Source organism: Rhinolophus hipposideros (assembly GCF_964194185.1).
Source record: "Rhinolophus hipposideros genome assembly, chromosome: 21".
NCBI lineage: Eukaryota > Metazoa > Chordata > Mammalia > Chiroptera > Rhinolophidae > Rhinolophus > Rhinolophus hipposideros.
In genome coordinates, this window is record NC_138067.1 from 8,907,012 (window position 1) to 8,924,491 (window position 17,480).

At 49.9% G+C, this 17,480-nt stretch overlaps 1 protein-coding gene across 7 annotated transcripts in view; it reads left to right on the top strand.

Annotated features, from left to right (window-relative positions):
- The window catches only part of SLC6A2 (solute carrier family 6 member 2), a 44,184-nt gene that overhangs the window by 14,282 nt on the left and 12,422 nt on the right, over positions 1-17,480 (top strand). For all 7 annotated transcript variants that reach the window (XM_081032924.1, XM_081032929.1, XM_081032926.1 and 4 more), the window contains exons 4-7: positions 753-990; positions 10,283-10,421; positions 15,269-15,403; positions 17,086-17,189. In XM_081032924.1, coding sequence (XP_080889050.1) covers positions 753-990; positions 10,283-10,421; positions 15,269-15,403; positions 17,086-17,189 — 616 coding nt within the window. The remainder of the gene's footprint in view (positions 1-752; positions 991-10,282; positions 10,422-15,268; positions 15,404-17,085; positions 17,190-17,480) is intronic.

Consider the following 17,480-nt stretch of genomic DNA (forward strand, 5'->3'; position numbering starts at 1 on the left):
TCATTGGTGTGACTTGAGTCATATGCTTATCTATCACCAATCACTGTGGCTGTAGGGAAGCAGAACTCTGATTGGCCAGGCCCGAGCCATGTGCCTTTAGTTAGATCAAAGAAGTGAGGGATTAGCGTCATCCAAACCTTACAGGCTAAGAATACTTAGCAGCTACTCCCTTAAAGCAATGCTAAGTAGGCAAAGCCATGGAACTGACTCTCAAGGAGCTTCTGATGCGTTCAGGAAGATGAGATTAGCAAACAAACCAGGCGGTTGAGAATTAGACCCAGAAAACACACAGGGCTGAAGTTCTGATCAGGGGGTGCTTGTTTGGGGTTCCCCAGAAGATGGTTCTGAGAGAAGGATTTCAGTGTAAGGAGTTATTTTGGGAGGTGATCCCAGGAAACACCAGCAGTGGATGGGGAAGGGGAGGGTCCCAATAAGCAAGTTCCACTGTGGACCAGGCGCTCATTCCCTCTGGCACAGTGTTAACACACCTCAGAGTTATCCTGCCCAGGGGCCAGGGAGCTGGGATGCTTTTGCTGCAATGCCTGACCCAGCTGCTTCCCTAGAGCGTTACCGCCCTGGCACAGCTGGCCTGTCCATGAGTAAGCAGAAAGGGATCCAGGGGGCTCTGACAATCTGCTATAGAAAAGGAGAGGCATAGGGGTCGGGTCGTGGAGGTGGGAGCCAGCTCCCTAGGAGAGCTGGCCCTGGGGTGGCCTGGGAAAGCCCCTACCTGACCCCTCTGCCGCCACCAGGAGTTGGCTACGCTGTCATCCTGATCGCTCTGTACGTCGGCTTCTACTACAACGTCATCATCGCCTGGTCGCTCTACTACCTCTTCTCCTCTTTCACCTTCAACCTGCCCTGGACCGACTGTGGCCATGCCTGGAACAGCCCCAACTGCACTGACCCCAAGCTCCTCAATGCCTCCGTGCTGGGCAACCACACCAAGTACTCCAAGTACAAGTTCACGCCGGCAGCAGAGTTTTATGAGTAAGTCGTTGACTCCTCACCCTGTTCACGTGGGCGCGCTGAGGCTTGTGCTGGCAGGACCTGAGCCACATGCTAAGGAAAACCACAGGAGAGAAGGGGGACATGCCGGTCATTGTTTGTAATGGATACTGAGCAGCCACCACAGGCCTGACCCTGGGCAAAGCTGCGTGGGGAGCTTGTGTTCTGGCTCAGGAGAGTGGGAGTGGGCTCCGGAAGCAAGAACATTTTAGGGAGTGTAACTGTTCTTAAGGAACTAAAACCAGGGATGTGGTAGGAAGTGATTGTGGGGGGGAAAAGTGGTCAGGGAGGGCCTCTGTGAGGAGGTGTCCTTAGAACAGATAAAGTCAGCCAAGGAAACATTTGGGGCTCAACCGGCAGGTGATAAAGCTGCAGCTTGAACCCAGGCCAATCTGACCCTGAAGCTGTTGTCTGGCCCGCCCAGCACTGCTCTTTCTGGGACTTCCACGGGGAAAAGTTGCTGTGAGTGAGCTCAGGGAAATTATTTGGACCATGAGAGGCACTGACTGGTGGAGGAAGCCGGAACATCATTTTAAAAAGTCACTGTTTATGTGGACATAATTTTAGACACAGAGAAGTTTCACAGAGCTCTTTCACCCAGCCTCCCCTGATGCCGACACCTTAGATAACCATAGCGAAGTGAGTGAATCAGAAAACTAACATTCATATGCTATTGACTAACCTACCGATGACCTGTTTTGAATTCACCAGTTTCCCCATCGATGTTCTTTCTGGTCCAGGATCCAGCTTAGTGTCCCAAATGGCATTTGGTTGTCCAGTGGATGGCCTGGGGGCCGTGGTGTGCTGCCTCCGGGTCCAGAGCAGTCCTGCCCGGTGACATTTCCTGCGATAATAGAAAAGTTTTATGTCTGCTCAGTCCAGTGTGGCAGCCACTGCGGCACATGGTTATGGAGCCGCTGAAATGTGGCCGGAGTGACGGAGGAGTTGAATTTCTAATTTTATTTAATTTTCATTAACTTACTTTTAAATAGCCACATGTGGCCAGTGGCTACCATATTGGATGGTGCAGGTCTAGAGAATTAGAAAAGACAAATTCACAGACGTCAGGGTCAGTATCTTCAGTCTTGTGTATTCCCTAAGCCAAGGACCTGGGAGTGAGTCCTGATTATCCAAAGATGGGGTAACTTAGGACTATTTCCATCCCTGCTGTCTCAGTGCAGCAGCACCAGGGAGATTTGGTTTGGTTAAAAGTGGCTTCTGGAAAGTCTGCGGCCGCCTTGGGTTCAGGGAAATTAGGGTTCTCCGGACCCAATACGGCCTCACAGAGGATTTGAGAAGGACTTGTGTGTCCACCTGCCTCCGTCTGTTTCCTGTGAACTCCCAGTGGCCATGTGCAGTTATGTGTGTTTGGGCATTTTCTGGGAGAGGGTCCATAGTTGTCACTGAGTTCTAAATACATCTACGGTCCCCAAAGGATCTGAGGCCCTGCTGTCACTGAAAGCGAGCATCTGTGTAAGTCACAGCATCATTCCTGGCTCCCTCATGCGGACAGCTAATCACTTACCATGCGTATCTGCTAACTTCTTTGTGTGTATTATCTCCACTGAGGCCTCAGCCTGATGAGGTTTCTGTGACTCTTACCCTCATTGCTCACACCAGGACGCTGCAAACATGAGCTTTGTTTTGCAGATAAGATGGTAGATCACTGGCCCATGGCCACACGGCTAGTACTGCACAGAGCCAAGATCCGGACCCAGGCACTGGCTCTTGCAGGACACCGAGAGCGAGCGTCTCCTTACACTGTGCCCTGGGAAACTTACCCTCCTCACCCCGCCCCCAGCTTTTCTGGGCAGTGAGACTCCAGAGCCTGCACTCTTAACCTCTCTGTCACATTGGAGTCGAACCTTGGTGGCTGTTAATATCAGCCATTGTCACAGCTAACATTTATCCAGCTTAACTTAGGTCCCAGCCATTGTGCAAAGTGCCTTTACTATCTTTTAATCCTGACCACGGTGGTCTAAAATCATTGTCATTTTATGAATGAGGAAATAGGCACAAGCAGTGAGTGACTTGTCCCAGGTCATGCAGGTCCCAGTATAGAAGTGGCATTTAAAGTGGGTTTGAGCCCCAGCATTCTGGTTCGAAAGCCCACACTCTTAGCCCAGTGATGCTAAACCCAGGTGGTGCCACCTGGAGGACTTTCTAATACCTTGATACCTGGCCACTACGCCCAGAGATTCTGATGTCATGGGTCAGCGTGCAGCCAGGGCACGGGGACTTTTATTAATAGCTCCTCCACGATTCTGATAGCCAGCCAAGATTGAGACCCCTGGTCTTGGCCACTGCACTCTCCCATTTCAGACAGAAGGAGGTCCTGGTGGGGTCAGGCTGACATCCCTACAGTGTCATGGAGAATCTAGAGCCTCCGTTGTTCTTCTCCTGTAGGAGCATTGCTTCAGAAAATCCCAGAACCCAGAGCTTGCGGGCGGAGGTTTTAGGACTTCCTAATTTATGGGTGTAGTTTGGACCAGGGGACGTGCAGGATAGTGAGACAGAGGGTACCGCTCGTATGTGTAATTGGTTCCATGCTTTCCCCTTTGTCATCTCAGGGGAAAGGAAAACGCCTGAGTTTTCTTTTCTCGCTCTTGGCAACCCCTGTCATTACAAATTAAAATGGAAAATGATAGCCTCACCTCTAGTCCCGTTATTATTTTATTCCTCCTCTGACGTCTCAAAGGCCAGCAGATCTGCCCCAGCAGAGACACACAGCAGGCGGGAGAGGTGAGGTAGGTTTTGAGATGCTGGCTACTTTCATCACTGCCCTAAACAGCAGAATGTGTTGGATAAAGATGACATTCGTATGTGTGGGCCTGAAGGAGCTAGGGGACATAATGAGGAGCAGAATCGAAGGCTTATTTTAGCAGCTTTCGGCTCTACACAGTTGCCCTCTTCTCCTGTTCTCTCTCCTCTCCTGTTAAGCTCTCCACCTTCCCTGAACTTCATAGCTGCTGTGAGCCAGGCACCAAAGATCCCTTCCCATCCAAGACCCATTTAGTCATTACAGTTCATGTTGGTGAAATTGTTCCCATTTTATAGGTAAGAATGTGGAGGCTCAGGTTTTAGATAAGAGGCAGAGCCGGAATCACGTCAAAGCTCTCACCCCATACACAGGCCCCTGTCCGTCTTTCTCCTCATCTTGTCAGAGACTCTAATGGGGTGTATCTGGGACAGGCGTGCAGGAGTCTCTGCAGGTAGAAAGGAGCCCATCCTTGCATCTCTGTCTCACCTGGAGCCTGCTTTTGTGAGCTTCTAAGTCACTGAGTCATGAGCTGCCTCTAGATGTTTCTTTTAAGGGCACATGGCCCTTTTATCCAAATATTTCTGTTTTAAAACAGTTATCCCATTTCTGTCTGGGGACCCAGCAAGTAGGACTCCTCCTATGCCAACCCTGAGGAGATTAGTTGTTTCTTTTTCCTCGGAGCCTGCTGGCCAATTCTGTTGCCATCTTGTACTCATTTAAGATGATGGATCGAACATACCATTCAAGGGAACAAAACCATTCTTCTCTCCAGGCTCCAGGCCTGACGCCAAACAGCCAGTGGCTAAGAGAAGCCCTGATGCTCCAGAACTTTATCTGTACAAGGGCACCTTGGTGAGCATGCCCAGTCATAGAGAGCCTCTACCCCCTGCCTGTTCCTGGCAGGGAGAGGGCTCTCCCTCTGCCACCAGCGCCCTGTGAGGAACGTCAAGTGAGAAAGTGAGCCCTTTTGGCCCGTAGACATTGGAAAGCCTGGACCGAATGTACCCTTCACGATGATTCATTTTCATTAAATTGCTGGAAAACTCCAGCAAACCCAAACTATGTGTGCTAACCCCCAAGGCTTGAGGCTGCTGGGGAGAGGAGGCGGGGCTCCCATCCCTCTTGTTGGGAAATACATCAGGAGTCTGGTCTTTTCCCCAGTGCGATATCATGACAACCACTGCAACCTGCACGTGGGGTCTCCTGGGCCCATCAGGGGGCATTTCAGCCATCTGATCAGTCTCCAGAAGCATTTTAGTACATTTCAGGGCAAGATCAGTTGGTTTAGTGCCTTCTCTTCACAATTTTAATCGTCAAATTGAACAAATGGTTATTGATGCCATTCAACGCTTGGCCCATAAAGCAATGGGAAGAAGCAGAATTAAAAACCAGATGGGTTCAGTGCCTGATTCTGGTTCTCTATCTTTTTAGACAGGCTCAGCCCCTGCCACCCGCCCCTGCCCTCCACCTTCTTCCCCTCCTTTCCCTTCTTCTCCTCTCCACTTCCCATTTGTCGCTTTCTCCCTCTCATAAGGCACAGGAAAGGAGCCTAAGTTAGGACATCATTTTTGAGTTGAGACCAGCAGAATGAGAAGTTTGCTAGGCAGACAAATTGGGCTGGCAAGTGTGTTCTAGGCAAAGAGGGACAGACAGTTCCAAGGCGGAGAGCGCTGAGAGCTTCCTATGATAAGGGAAGGACAAGTAGCTGGCCATTGCCAGGAGCCAAGGGCAGGGCGTGATGAGGCAGGGGACATATTTGGCATGGGACGATTATGAAAAGACTGAGATTCTGATAGGCTTAGGTTTGTGTCCTTTAGACCAGGATTTCACAGCCTTGAGACTTTTAACACTTTGGGTAGATAGTTTTATGTTGGGGGTGAGTAGTTGAAAGCCACAACATCCGGCTTGGGGGTTGTGGGGAGGGGTCCCCCTGGGGAGGAGGGACGAGGGTATGTCGGGCCTTGATCACCCACACAGCTCTGCAGGTGAGTTCACGCATGCTCACCTGCAGACCTGTATCTTGTACACATCCCCCTTTCCCCAGCTCTCTCTCTACCACACCTGTGCTCCCACAGGCTGGCACAGAAGGCGCCAGCCCCCTCCTCAGTGGAGCCGGCCCCCTAACTCCCTCAGTGAGTTTTCTGGAGGCTCCTTAGCTCCTTGGCAGATGCCTGCTGCTCCAGAAGGCTGGGACTCAATCCTGAAAGTTACAGTTACCATTTTCTGAGCATTTCCTGGGTTCTTGGCATTGTCTCCCATTCTGATTTCATCCTCATGAAAAAGCCATTTTCCCGAAGAGCAAAGCAGCTCACCATGGGAATGTTTGCACCCTCCCCCACTTGTCCACAGCCCTGTCACCAGCCCCCAGCACACCTCCTGGCTCACAATAGCTGTGCAGAAAGAGTTTGTGGAATCAGTGAAAGAATCCAGGCCACATTGTAGCTGGTGGCAGGGGTAGGACGGGGGAAGCCTGCGTCTGTCTGACCCTAGAGTCAGAATAATCTCTGTGCCACATTCTTTTATTCCTGCAAGTAATAGACACCGATATTGAATGAATGAAAAATGAATGAATGAGTAAAAAAGGCATACACAGCATCAGTGGTGGGGCCTCCAGCCCTTCATCTGCCCAGGAAAACACTTTAACTCCTGCCCAAGGATAAGCTGACCACGTATCCAGACTCGGTACCCCTTCTCCTCCAAGTCTAGCATCTTCCCGTGTCTGATACACAGCTCCCAGCGAGGACAGCCGCCTGCCCCGGATTCTGTGGGCACATTTGATGCCCAGGCTTCCAAAACATTTCAAGCCCACTTTTTATGAGCCACTCTGTGCCTTAGTTTGCTTTTCGATCGCCAATTTTATTTTGTCAGGAAAGTAAAGACAGTTTCTGGAAGGTAAATTTGCTCTAAAGAAAACCCATCCTTTGGGCTGGCCTCTAGTTCGGTGAGTTTCACTCAGTTTTGCCCAGAAAAATCACTGGGAAATTTAAGAGGCAAGGATGCCCAGGCCCCATTTCTCAATGGTTCTAATTTAATGACCGCAGGGCCCAGAGAGTAGTAATTTTTCAAAGATCTTCTGTTGATTCTAATGTGCAGGTTAAGAACTCTGTTTTTGTCAAAAATAGTCTCAAAATTACATTATTTTGATCTCATATTTCTCTTTGGGGAGGTAGGTAAAGAGGAAGGAGAGGAAAGGAGAAGGGAGAGGTAAGGCACAGGGGAGAGTGAGTGAGAGAGACAGAAAGAGAGACAGAATATGTTGTCTATCTTCTAGCTTATCCGTTGCATTTGTGTAACTTTCTACCACCAATGTGTCTTTCTTTTGGGTTAAGGCCCCACCCCAGAGACAGACAACATATTAAGCTACTTTTTGCCTTCAGCACTAAGTATGAATGGATTAACGTGCCACTTTCTGTTTGGACCCCTGGCCGAGAGCAAACCCTGTAGAATGAGACACAGGGAAGTAAAGCTTCTACATGGGGACACGGATGGTCCCCCTGGGCAGCATGAGAGAACTGGACAGAAGGGTTAGGAATTTACAACAAGTCAGGGGAGGAGTTGCTAAGAAGAGGAAGTGCGTGTGGGGGAGACTGACCCTCTTTCCTTCTCAGTTCCCCTTGGGGTGGTCCTGGGTCTCCTTTTTTCTAGAAGATAGGTTGTTGAGGTTAGCAAGAAAGGCTGTGAGCCTTTGCTCCTGATCCAGCCTCCTCTCTGAGCTAACAGGCCTGCCTGCCAGGTCTGGCTTAGCACTGGGGGCCCAGACATGGTTCATCCATCTCCTCATCCTGGGACAGCCTGCACACAGTCAGCCCTAAAGCTGGAGGAGCAGGCTCTGTGTGGGAAATGAGCCAAGAGCCACAGAACTGTCAGGGTTGAAAGATTCCTATTGGGGTGATCTCGGAGGCCTCCCAGAGGAGGTGACATTGGCGATGGGCCTGGAAGAGTGTCTGGAAAGTTGCGGCTGACTGCAGCCTCTGAGTATGAAGTGCAGAGGAGGGCAGAGACCAGGTCTGGTTGCCCTTGAAGCTCCCTCGGCCCTCCCAACCCTGTGCCTCTTGACTGGAATTGTGGGTTTAGTGCTAACTCCAGTGCTGGAACAGAAGCCTCCCCCCGCCAAGGCAGGCACTGTGCATGAGCGGTCCTTCAGTGTGATCTGAAGCCAGGATGGGTCTGCTTATGGCAGGCACCAGTGAGGCATGAATGATTTGGATGCAGAGGCAATACCATTCCAAGCTGTTCTCTCTTCCATCAGAACACTTCTACTTTTTTATCTTTAAAAGGCCCACGTGGGATTGCGGTGGGGGAACCTCCCTGCCTTGGGACCTGGCCTCCTATTTTATCAGTTGGTCTTATTTGACCTTGGTTAGATCCTAATAGACTTTGGCTAGATATCAATTAACAGTTGGTCATTTTGTTTGCCAGTCTATTTATTGCCAGTCATACACGCTTCATTATAGTGTGTATGAGGGGCCTGATATACTTAAGCCTCAAGAATATGTATTCCTTTTTGGGTTTTTTTCTGGAGGATGACATGTTACAGAGACATGAATGTCATTAAGTGACAGCTCAAGAATGTCACACACGGAACACAGCCATGTAACCAGCACCCGGGCCTGTGTGGACAAATAAGTAGGCTCTCGTACTAAACTTGACAAGCTCAGCAGAGGCCTGCATGGCGGGCCCGACACACTCAGAGACCAAAAGTAACCACATAGGATGATCTGAACATAAAAACTCCTCACTGAAAGCAGGTCAAGGCGGGTCGTCACGTCCTAGGCTTGTAGCTTCCTTGACAAAGGTCAGTCTTTGCCATAAGTGAGCCTGTCTATTGTTTTTTTGCCGGTAAGATAACATACCTTTGAAATGTCAGCATGATCTCCTTTTCTAGACTCTTCACGGCACAACTGCAAGCACCATCTAGAGACCACAGAACCCCTCATTATATTGTTCCCCGAATACCATCTCTATGTGCCCCAAATGTTAATTATTAACTCTCCTGCATCTACCAATGTAAGAGAAGTCTGTGTCTCTCTGTTTTACTTTTTATCCAATCCTAGAGATTTCCCCACTTTGCTTTCTCCCGCCCCCTTAATCTACCAGCAATGCATTTCACGTAACCCTCCTGATGTTTCCTCCTTTGATTCTAATGTGTAAATTAAGCTGCAAAACTGCCATTCTCTGGAGCATTTTCTCAGTCTGTTGAGATTTTGCTTCCTGGCAATTGTCGTCAGTTTGGCTCAAATAAATTCATAAAAATTCTCTCCAGGTCTGGATGTTTCTTAAGTCACCAACTGACTGGTGTCTCTGAAGTCCCCACTGTGTTCCGTCAGCCAGACCCACCCCCCCTCACCCAGGGTACATCCATCCTGACTTCTAACTTAGGTTTGTTTTGCGTGTTGTACTTGACATGAATGGAATTAGACAGAAAGAACTCTTTTGGTTTTGACTTTGTCGTAGAATTATGTGTGAGAGATTCAGCCATATAGAGCATGTTGCTGAATAATATTCCATTTTATGCATGCATCACAATTTCTATATCCATTCTGCTTCTGATGGATATTTGAGTATTTTGCAGTTTGCGGTTATTCTAAATAATGCTATTATGGACATGCTCGAATGTGTCTTTTGATGAACTTACATACATGTTTCTGTTGGGTAAATACTCAGGAGTGGAATTGCTAGGGCATAGGATGTGCATACCTTTGGCTTAATAGTCTTTCCCAAATAGGAGAAGCATTACTCTTGGCTTGCTCAGGCCCTAGACAGGGATTCGTAACCTCAGCAATGTGGAAATTTTCAACTGGATAATTCTGTTATCGGAAGCTGTTCTGTGCACTGTAGGATATTTAGGCTGTTGTGTGCACTGCACGACGTCCCTATTCTCTATTCTCTAGATGTCAGTAACACCACCACCTCCCCAAGTGGTGACCATCAAAGACATTGCCACACGTTGCAGTGTCCCCTGGGGGGCAAAATTGCCCCACCACTCCTGTAGATTGCCCCTGTTCTAAACTGCGAGGGCAGGGACCTCTCCGGCTATTTACCAGCATCTCCCCAGGACCAGACACGCAAGGGGCACTCAAGAGATTTTTGTCAGTGTTTAAAAAGCAGCCTTGGGGCAGCCGGTTAGCTCAGTTGGTTAGAGCGCGTTGCTCTTAACAACAGGGTTGCCAGTATGATCCCCACATGGGCCACTGTGAGCTGCGCCCTCCACCACTAGATTGAAACAACTACTTGACTTGGAGTTGATGGGTCCTGGGGAAACACACTTCAATAAATAAAAGTTGTTTTTTTTAAAAAAAAAGCAGGCTTGAGTGGCGTCTCCCCAGATGATTTGCTGGCGCAGGGCAGAGCTGTCCTAGGGACCGAGCAGGCATAAATGATGCAGGGCTGTGGCTGGGCCCCCGGGGACCGTCTCCAACTGTGCACCTTCGGGGACTGGCCTGTGGTCCAGGCCACGGTCATCCTCCCTATCTGATGGCGTCTGCCTGCTCCCCTCCCCTCTCCTCCGGGCAGGCGCGGCGTCCTGCATCTTCATGAGAGCAGCGGTATCCATGACATCGGCCTGCCCCAGTGGCAGCTCTTGGTCTGTCTGATGATCGTCGTCGTCATCCTGTTTTTCAGCCTCTGGAAAGGTGTGAAGACATCAGGAAAGGTAATATCTCTGTTTCTCTTTTAGGTGGGAGGTTGGCCTCAAAAAATTGTTTTTTTCTAGCGGTAATTATTAGTTCTTGAAAAGAAAAGGTGTAACTGGACACACAAAGCTTGGGTTTGCTCCCAGCCCTGCCACTGGCTCGCTGGGAGACCTTGGACAAATCCCTTTCCTTCCCAAATTCCAGGCTCCCCAACAATTGGGTGGGGTGGTGCAAGTGGATCAGGGGTCCCTACGCTTTTCCACCAACCTCCCCTAAGGGACCTGGGAATGGGGACGCCTAAGGGCCTAAGGAAAAAGCCTAAAGCAACCTATTGACGTGTGTTTGATAAATCTTGACTTCTGGCTTAAAACGTCATGCAAATGTTGCCTCCTACTTTGGAATTTAACCGTCGCTTTACGGAACATCCGCACCCTCTGAATTTTTGAATAAAAGAGAATGCTCTAGAAGATACTTAGATATATCCAGGGGCTTTTTGCTTCCCCTGACACAGTGCTGAAGGCCGCCCAAGGGTCTAGGTGTCCTGGAAAGAGGAGCACAGAGTTAGGAAACCCAGGAGAGCCTGGCCGGAGTTGGCTTTCTGAACCTAGGCGACACTGCCCTCTGTAGCCAGCCCCAGTGTGGAGTAAGCTCAGGTCATGGCCCTGTTGATTCTTAGACTTGAATCGTCATGGGAACAACCACCCATTTGGACCCTGTGAGGTCCAAGTGGAGCCTGACTGTATCAAAGAGGATATAGCTGGGAGCTGTTCTTTCCAGTGTTTTGGTTAGCTATCGCTGGGTAACAAACCACCCCAAGATGTAGTGATGTCAAATACCAACCATTTTATCATCTCTCCTAATTCTGCGGGTGGACTGGGATCAGCTGGGTGGTTCTTCTGCTCTTCTGTGGTATCGTTTGGGCTATATAACTGGGGGTTTGACTGGGCTGGAATGTACAAGATGGCACACACGTAGATGGCCGTTGGTAGTGGCTGGGAGCTCAACTGGAGCTGTCGACCAGGACACTTTGGGTTGTTTGCACACAGCCTCTCTACGTGGCTTGGGCTTCTCACAGCATGGTGGCTGAGTTCCAAGCAGACAAGCTCCAATGTGCCAGTATCTCTTTCAGTCTCTGCTTGTATCATGCTTGCTATTGTCCCAGTGGCCAAGATAAGTCTTTTGATAAAGCCAGAGTCAATGTAGGAGGGAACTCCACATAGGCATGGATTCATTGGGGGGGCGGGGTCACAAGGCAACAATTACCATAATCAGGTATGCGTGAATTTGTGAGACATTTCATTAGGCAATGATTTGGGAAAGTGGGATACATCAGGGTTCTCTCTGGGACTCCTAGTGTCCTTGGTCAAGCCACTGAAAGTGAAGATAGTGGCAGGGGACTAGCAACCGGTGGGGATGAAATCTCTCAAGAAGAGCTTGAAATGGAACTTCTTATCAGCATGTTGGAGACACAGTGTCTGCCCCAAGGAAGAACCTAAATAGGATGTAGACCTCGTCTGGAGGAATTCTGGGATGGAGCACCCACTATCCCAGCATCTAACACACTGTAGGTCTTCAGTAAATATTTATTGAAGGATTAATGAGGAAAGGAGGGAAGGTAAGTAGAAAGGAAGAAGGTTGGGTAGGTGAATAAGTCGGGAGAACTTCATTAAGTGTTTTTCGAATTCAGTTCAACTTATTAAACATATATGGACACCTACTATGTGCCAGGTGTCCTAGTTGTGCTAGTGATGCAAGAATCAGACAGATTTCTTCTTCAATTGTTTTAGAGTCCAGTGTATTACAGACAGGTGTGGGTCAACGAATGTCATTAGTTTCTTGAGTCTCTATCCAGAGACAAATGTGTGTACCCCCCTTTAAATAAACATTTAGTGGTCACAAACTATAGACACTATTATACAGCTTGCTTTTTTTTTTAAACTTTATCTTGAAGATAATTTCACATTAGGTAGTCAAGTTGCAATTTAATAGAAACACAAACTGTGGGTTTTTCACTGTTATAAAATCAATTTAGGGGGTCTCCACAATTTAAAAAAAAAAATGAACCAGGCAAGATAGTAATAACAGAGTGCATCACACATAGTAAAGTAAGAGCTGTCTTGTGGACTTTGTGTTTCGGTTATGGCATCTGTGTGTTGGTGTATATTTTGTCTCAATATAGAAGGTATTTCTTATCATGAGTTCGTATGGTCAGAGTTACTACATTGGTGGAAGAAGTTTTCTCAGCTGAGAGGGTCTGCAAAGAGGGGAGCCTCTGGCCTAGGGCTCTAAGGACAGATGCAGGTAGAGATAGGGTGGAGGGAGGGGGTTTTCAACGGAAAGCGCTGCCTGAGCAAAGCCACGGAGGTGCGTCACCCCCAGGCCAGCCTTGACCAGCCTCGCTGCACCTTTCCTGGGGATCAGGGCCAGCTCTCTCTTGGTCTCCTTAAGCTGAGAACAGAAGAAGATGTCTGCATCTTACTACTGTTTCTGACCGCCACAGCCTTCTAATATTGCACCCTGAGATTAAGTTCCCTGAAGCCGTGCCAGAGAGGTAGAGCCCACCCCTCCTAGGTTAGCACTGGACTGGACCAGAGCCTGACTTGTCTGCAGGGAGAGTGATGCTAAAGAGAGAATGAGCAGAGTGCACTCCTCCCTCTTCCAAAGGCACCTTTGGAGGACTCATCCTCTCCCCAGAGGAGAGTAATGAGGGGCGTAGCAGGAGTGCTACACTCCCGAAGCCCCCCAGCTGGAAACACGTCAACGGAAACCACAGCCCACATTTGCGTAAGTCTCCCAGTCCATGGGGAGGGGCTTCGCTCGGGACATTCTTGTTCCCTGTCTCTAATTGTTTTTATAAACTGGCTCATGAGAAAAACAAGAGCATTGCTTATTTATTCCAGATTGCATCTGGAACAGGACTCGCAGCTTTTCTTAGTAGGCTTGCACAGCCAGAGAGGGGCCTGAAATGAATTGCAAATGTTCACACTTCCCATTTTGGCAAGTGAAAGCTCTGCGTCTGGGAAGATGTGTGACTCCACTACCAGCAGCTGGGATGGTGAGGAACAGGGTGCAGTCAGAACAGGGGAAAGGGAGGGCTTACCCCAGACCACACATTGTGACCTTGGCGCACTGACCACCTCAGGGTAAAGGGTGGAGGTCTGAGTCAGGAGTTAGCCCCAGGGAGCCCGGCCAGTGTGTGCACACCACTACTTCCCATCCTGCCTGCCTCCGCCATCTCAGTCCTTGGCTGAACTGGCCCTTAGCAACTATAAGCCCAGTAAGCCAGCAAATGTGGAGCTGGAAGGTACTCAGGGTCCATCTACTCCAGCCTGAGTCTTGTACAAATGGGGGAACTGGGGCTTAGAGAGGGGCAGCTTTCATAGCCATCTGTAGCATGGCTAGGACTTGAACCTGAGTCTCAAATATACAGGAGGGTGAGTGATAAAGCACATGGTCTTGTGGTCAGATCCAGGCACCATCATGTCCTACTGGGTGACCTCAGGATTAATGACGCTCACTAAACCTCAGTGTCCTCACCTGCAAGCAACGTGAGGGCAAGTAATGATGGCACTGACTTCTAGGGCAGTTGGGAGGTGGAGTGAGAGGTCCCCAGTGTGGGGCTGGCAGATAGAAATTGCTCATTAAATGATCCTTGCCTGCCTGTCTTTGTCCCTTTCCTAACCCCCCCCAATCCAGTGCTCTGCTCTCCACCTCAGTGATTTGCAAACTGTGCCAACTTCCTGTGAGGCTGGAAGGGAGGTGTGAGCCCAGGCTCCCACCTGCTCTGTTCCCACTGTTGGACTAAACTTTTAGAAACATTGGACTCCTTTATGCCTGGAGAGAAATCAAGACAACGGAACTGGCCAGGGTCAACCACCAAGCTCTAACCATTTTACTGCCAGGTTTGGGGTTCTTTGGGGCATGAGAAAAGACAGAATGCCTCTTGCATTGTGGCAAAGGTGCTGGGGTTGAGGAGAAAGACAGACCTTGAGGAGAGAGACAGACAGACCAATTCAAAGTAAACCTGAGTTCTAGAATATTTAAGTAGAAAGGTCATTTTGTTACTTTTGAGTTCAAGTCATAATTCTAGCCAAGTCTTCTCACTCATGTGTCAAGACAGGCTGGTCCTGGCTTGCTTTCATGACTCAATTGGACCCAGTTACAATGACCAGCGTCATTTGCATATGAACAATGAATGGGCTAAAATACTCACCGCTCAGTGTTTTCTTGAGTAACGTCAGGGCATACCCCTCACCCCATAAATCGTAGTATGTCTTCATTATTAGTGCAAATATCCCTAGAGCTCAGTTCCGAGGATTACAAATTCTAAATCATTGGAGGATCACCTCTTCCCTTATGGGTTTCTAAACAATGCCGTCGTCCATGCCGCAGACATATCTCCACTAAGATGAGGAAAGGTCAGAGATTTCTGCCCAGCCATTCCCCTCCTTGGGCCCTGAGCTTCGGTGGACGAGGTGCTTGAATGGGGGTCGAGGACGGGAGAGAAGAGGGCATACGGGTGGGTGTACTTAGTTCTCCCTGGATCAACTTGAACATCAGGAGAGGCGGCTTGTGGAGGACCAGGTGTCAGGTGCTGTGAGAACCGGGTCCAGGTCCTCGCACCCTTAGCTCTGACGGCGGCGCTGTGCCCGCCCACTCGGTCAGAGCTGCCCGCGGGTCTGTTCACTCCGTCCTGGAGTCTGGCCCAAAGCCTGGCCTAGAGCTGGCGCTCATGGCCTGTGCCCTGTGTGGGGGAGGGGCAGGGTGTGACTGGCTCGGAAGGAGAGGCCTGTGCCCCGCCCCTGCCTCCAGCTGCCACCAGGCTGAGGCAGAGCCAGGCTCTGACAGCAAGTCTGTCCCCTGCCAGGTCGTGTGGATCACAGCCACGCTGCCTTACTTCGTGCTGTTCGTGCTCCTGGTCCACGGCATCACGCTGCCTGGCGCGTCCAACGGCATCAACGCCTACCTGCACATTGACTTCTACCGCCTGAAAGAGGCCACGGTCAGTGCCAGAGACCATGCACCCATAGGCCGGGGTTGGGAAGGTCCTCGCGGCTGGCAGGGACAGGAAATCTGCTCCCAGCTCTGCCCCAGACTTTCAGCGCAGCCTGGGACGGTCCTTCCCTCCCTGGGATGCAGCTTCTCCCCCGGGCCAATGCCAACTGGATTTGCAACTGCAGGTCTCCATAAGCCCATCAAGCTCTGATGGTCTGGGATTCGGTGGCCATTTAGTGGCTATCCTAGACCCCTCTTTTCAAGAAGAGCAATACTCTGTCCTGGGTCCCTATCCCTGCCCTGTTCTGTGGTCCCCAAGCCACCCCAGGCACCCCCGTCCTATCCCCAGTCCTATTTCCACTTTCTAGTCCCCAACCCGGGCCTTTGCCACTGTCCTGTAATGATGGATAAGGGCCAGCATCAGCCACAGGGAGACCTGGCCCCTGCTGACTCTGCCCCCCATGACCCCCTCCAGCTCCCTCATTGTCCTGCCCAGACACAGATTATAATGAAGGGGGGTGTATTTGGAGTGGAGTCCCAAGCAGTGGGGCAGTCACAATCCTGGAGGTACCCAGTGCCTTGAGTGTCTTCCAATCATGGCTGAGATGATTCCCACGCTCCTCCCTCGGGCCCACCTCAGTGGCAACGCCTCAGCGTTTTCCCTCACGATTTCCAAAGACTTCTTCGCACTTTCTTTGAACCCACGATGATCCTGGCAACATAGGACTAGGAGGAACGTCTCAATACTTACCTCCCTTAGTTATAACGTCCCAACACACCACAGTGTTACAGCACTGGAACCAAGAGAAAAACCTGTTTTCTTAGCAGAAAGATAACAGCACATGAGGCACGAATCAGCCTTGTAAAACATCAGACTTCTGTTTGTTCTGCATGTGTTGAAGTATCCTATGTCTTTCCAACAAGTAGAAACGGAGCCTGGGTGCTGTCTCAAGCAGCAGCTCTGTGTTCCTGCATCAGATTGTCTCTCTCATTATATCCTCTGCTTGCAAAGTAGAGGAGCCTTGAACAATGTGAGTGGGGAGACGACAGAAATCTCAGAAATCCGAATGGCAGCTCTTAGTTCGGGTGGGCTAGGTATAATTATCCCCATTATATAGATGAGGAAACAGATACAAAAAGGAAAGAGGTGAAATTGGCCAGGGCCAGACCGTGAGGCAGAGAGATTGGACAGGGGATCATATCTCCAGGCTTTCAGCCATGTGCTTTCATTACCCGAAAGGTGGAATAAATAAACGCCATTGGCCCCCAAGAGTCACCACTGTGTGGGTTGATAGAAGCTTCTAGAAATCACATCCCTTTCTGAAGTTGTCATTTCCGTAATTCCTGAGCTTGTCTTAAGCTTTTGCTCTCACTCCATCCATGTTCTAACCTAGAACTGTTACTTTATTAACTTTCTTTGGCAATCAAGACATCAAATTGAGCCATTAAGTTTCTCCAGGGTGAGCTCACTCATGACCACTCAAGGCTGGGAGACACTAGGGAGACCCCAGCCTCTCTATTTTGTGCAGGCTCTGGGGGTGGGAAAGGAGTGGCATGGCTGCCATTTCAGGCTCAGACCTTGTTTCCTTGGGTCTGAGCATCCCTGGGGTGTCCCAGCCCTTCTGGAGCCGTAAGGTGGTCCCAATCTCGAGGAAGCAGAAGGTGATGACTTTTGTCTGCTCATCTCAGGTATGGATTGATGCCGCAACTCAGATATTTTTCTCCTTGGGGGCTGGATTTGGAGTCTTGATCGCATTTGCCAGTTACAACAAGTTTGACAACAACTGCTACAGGTAAGATCCTTCTCAGGGCTCTGGAAAGCTGTAAATCCTGGGGCTTGACCCTTGCAGGGATGGGAGAGAGGGCGCTGGTGTGGGAGAAGTCAACTCTTCTTCTTGGGTTTCTTCCTCTGTGAAATGAGGCGCCATCCCGGACATTCCATGAACTCTGACAGGCCCCCCTGGGGGTCCCGATGAACTCATTTCAATTCAGGACACTTTTTAAACAGATGCAAGGTGAGGGGCTGAGAACGTGGAGGCCACTTGTGCTGGGAGATCATAGGGGTGGTAGCTGGGACACAGGGA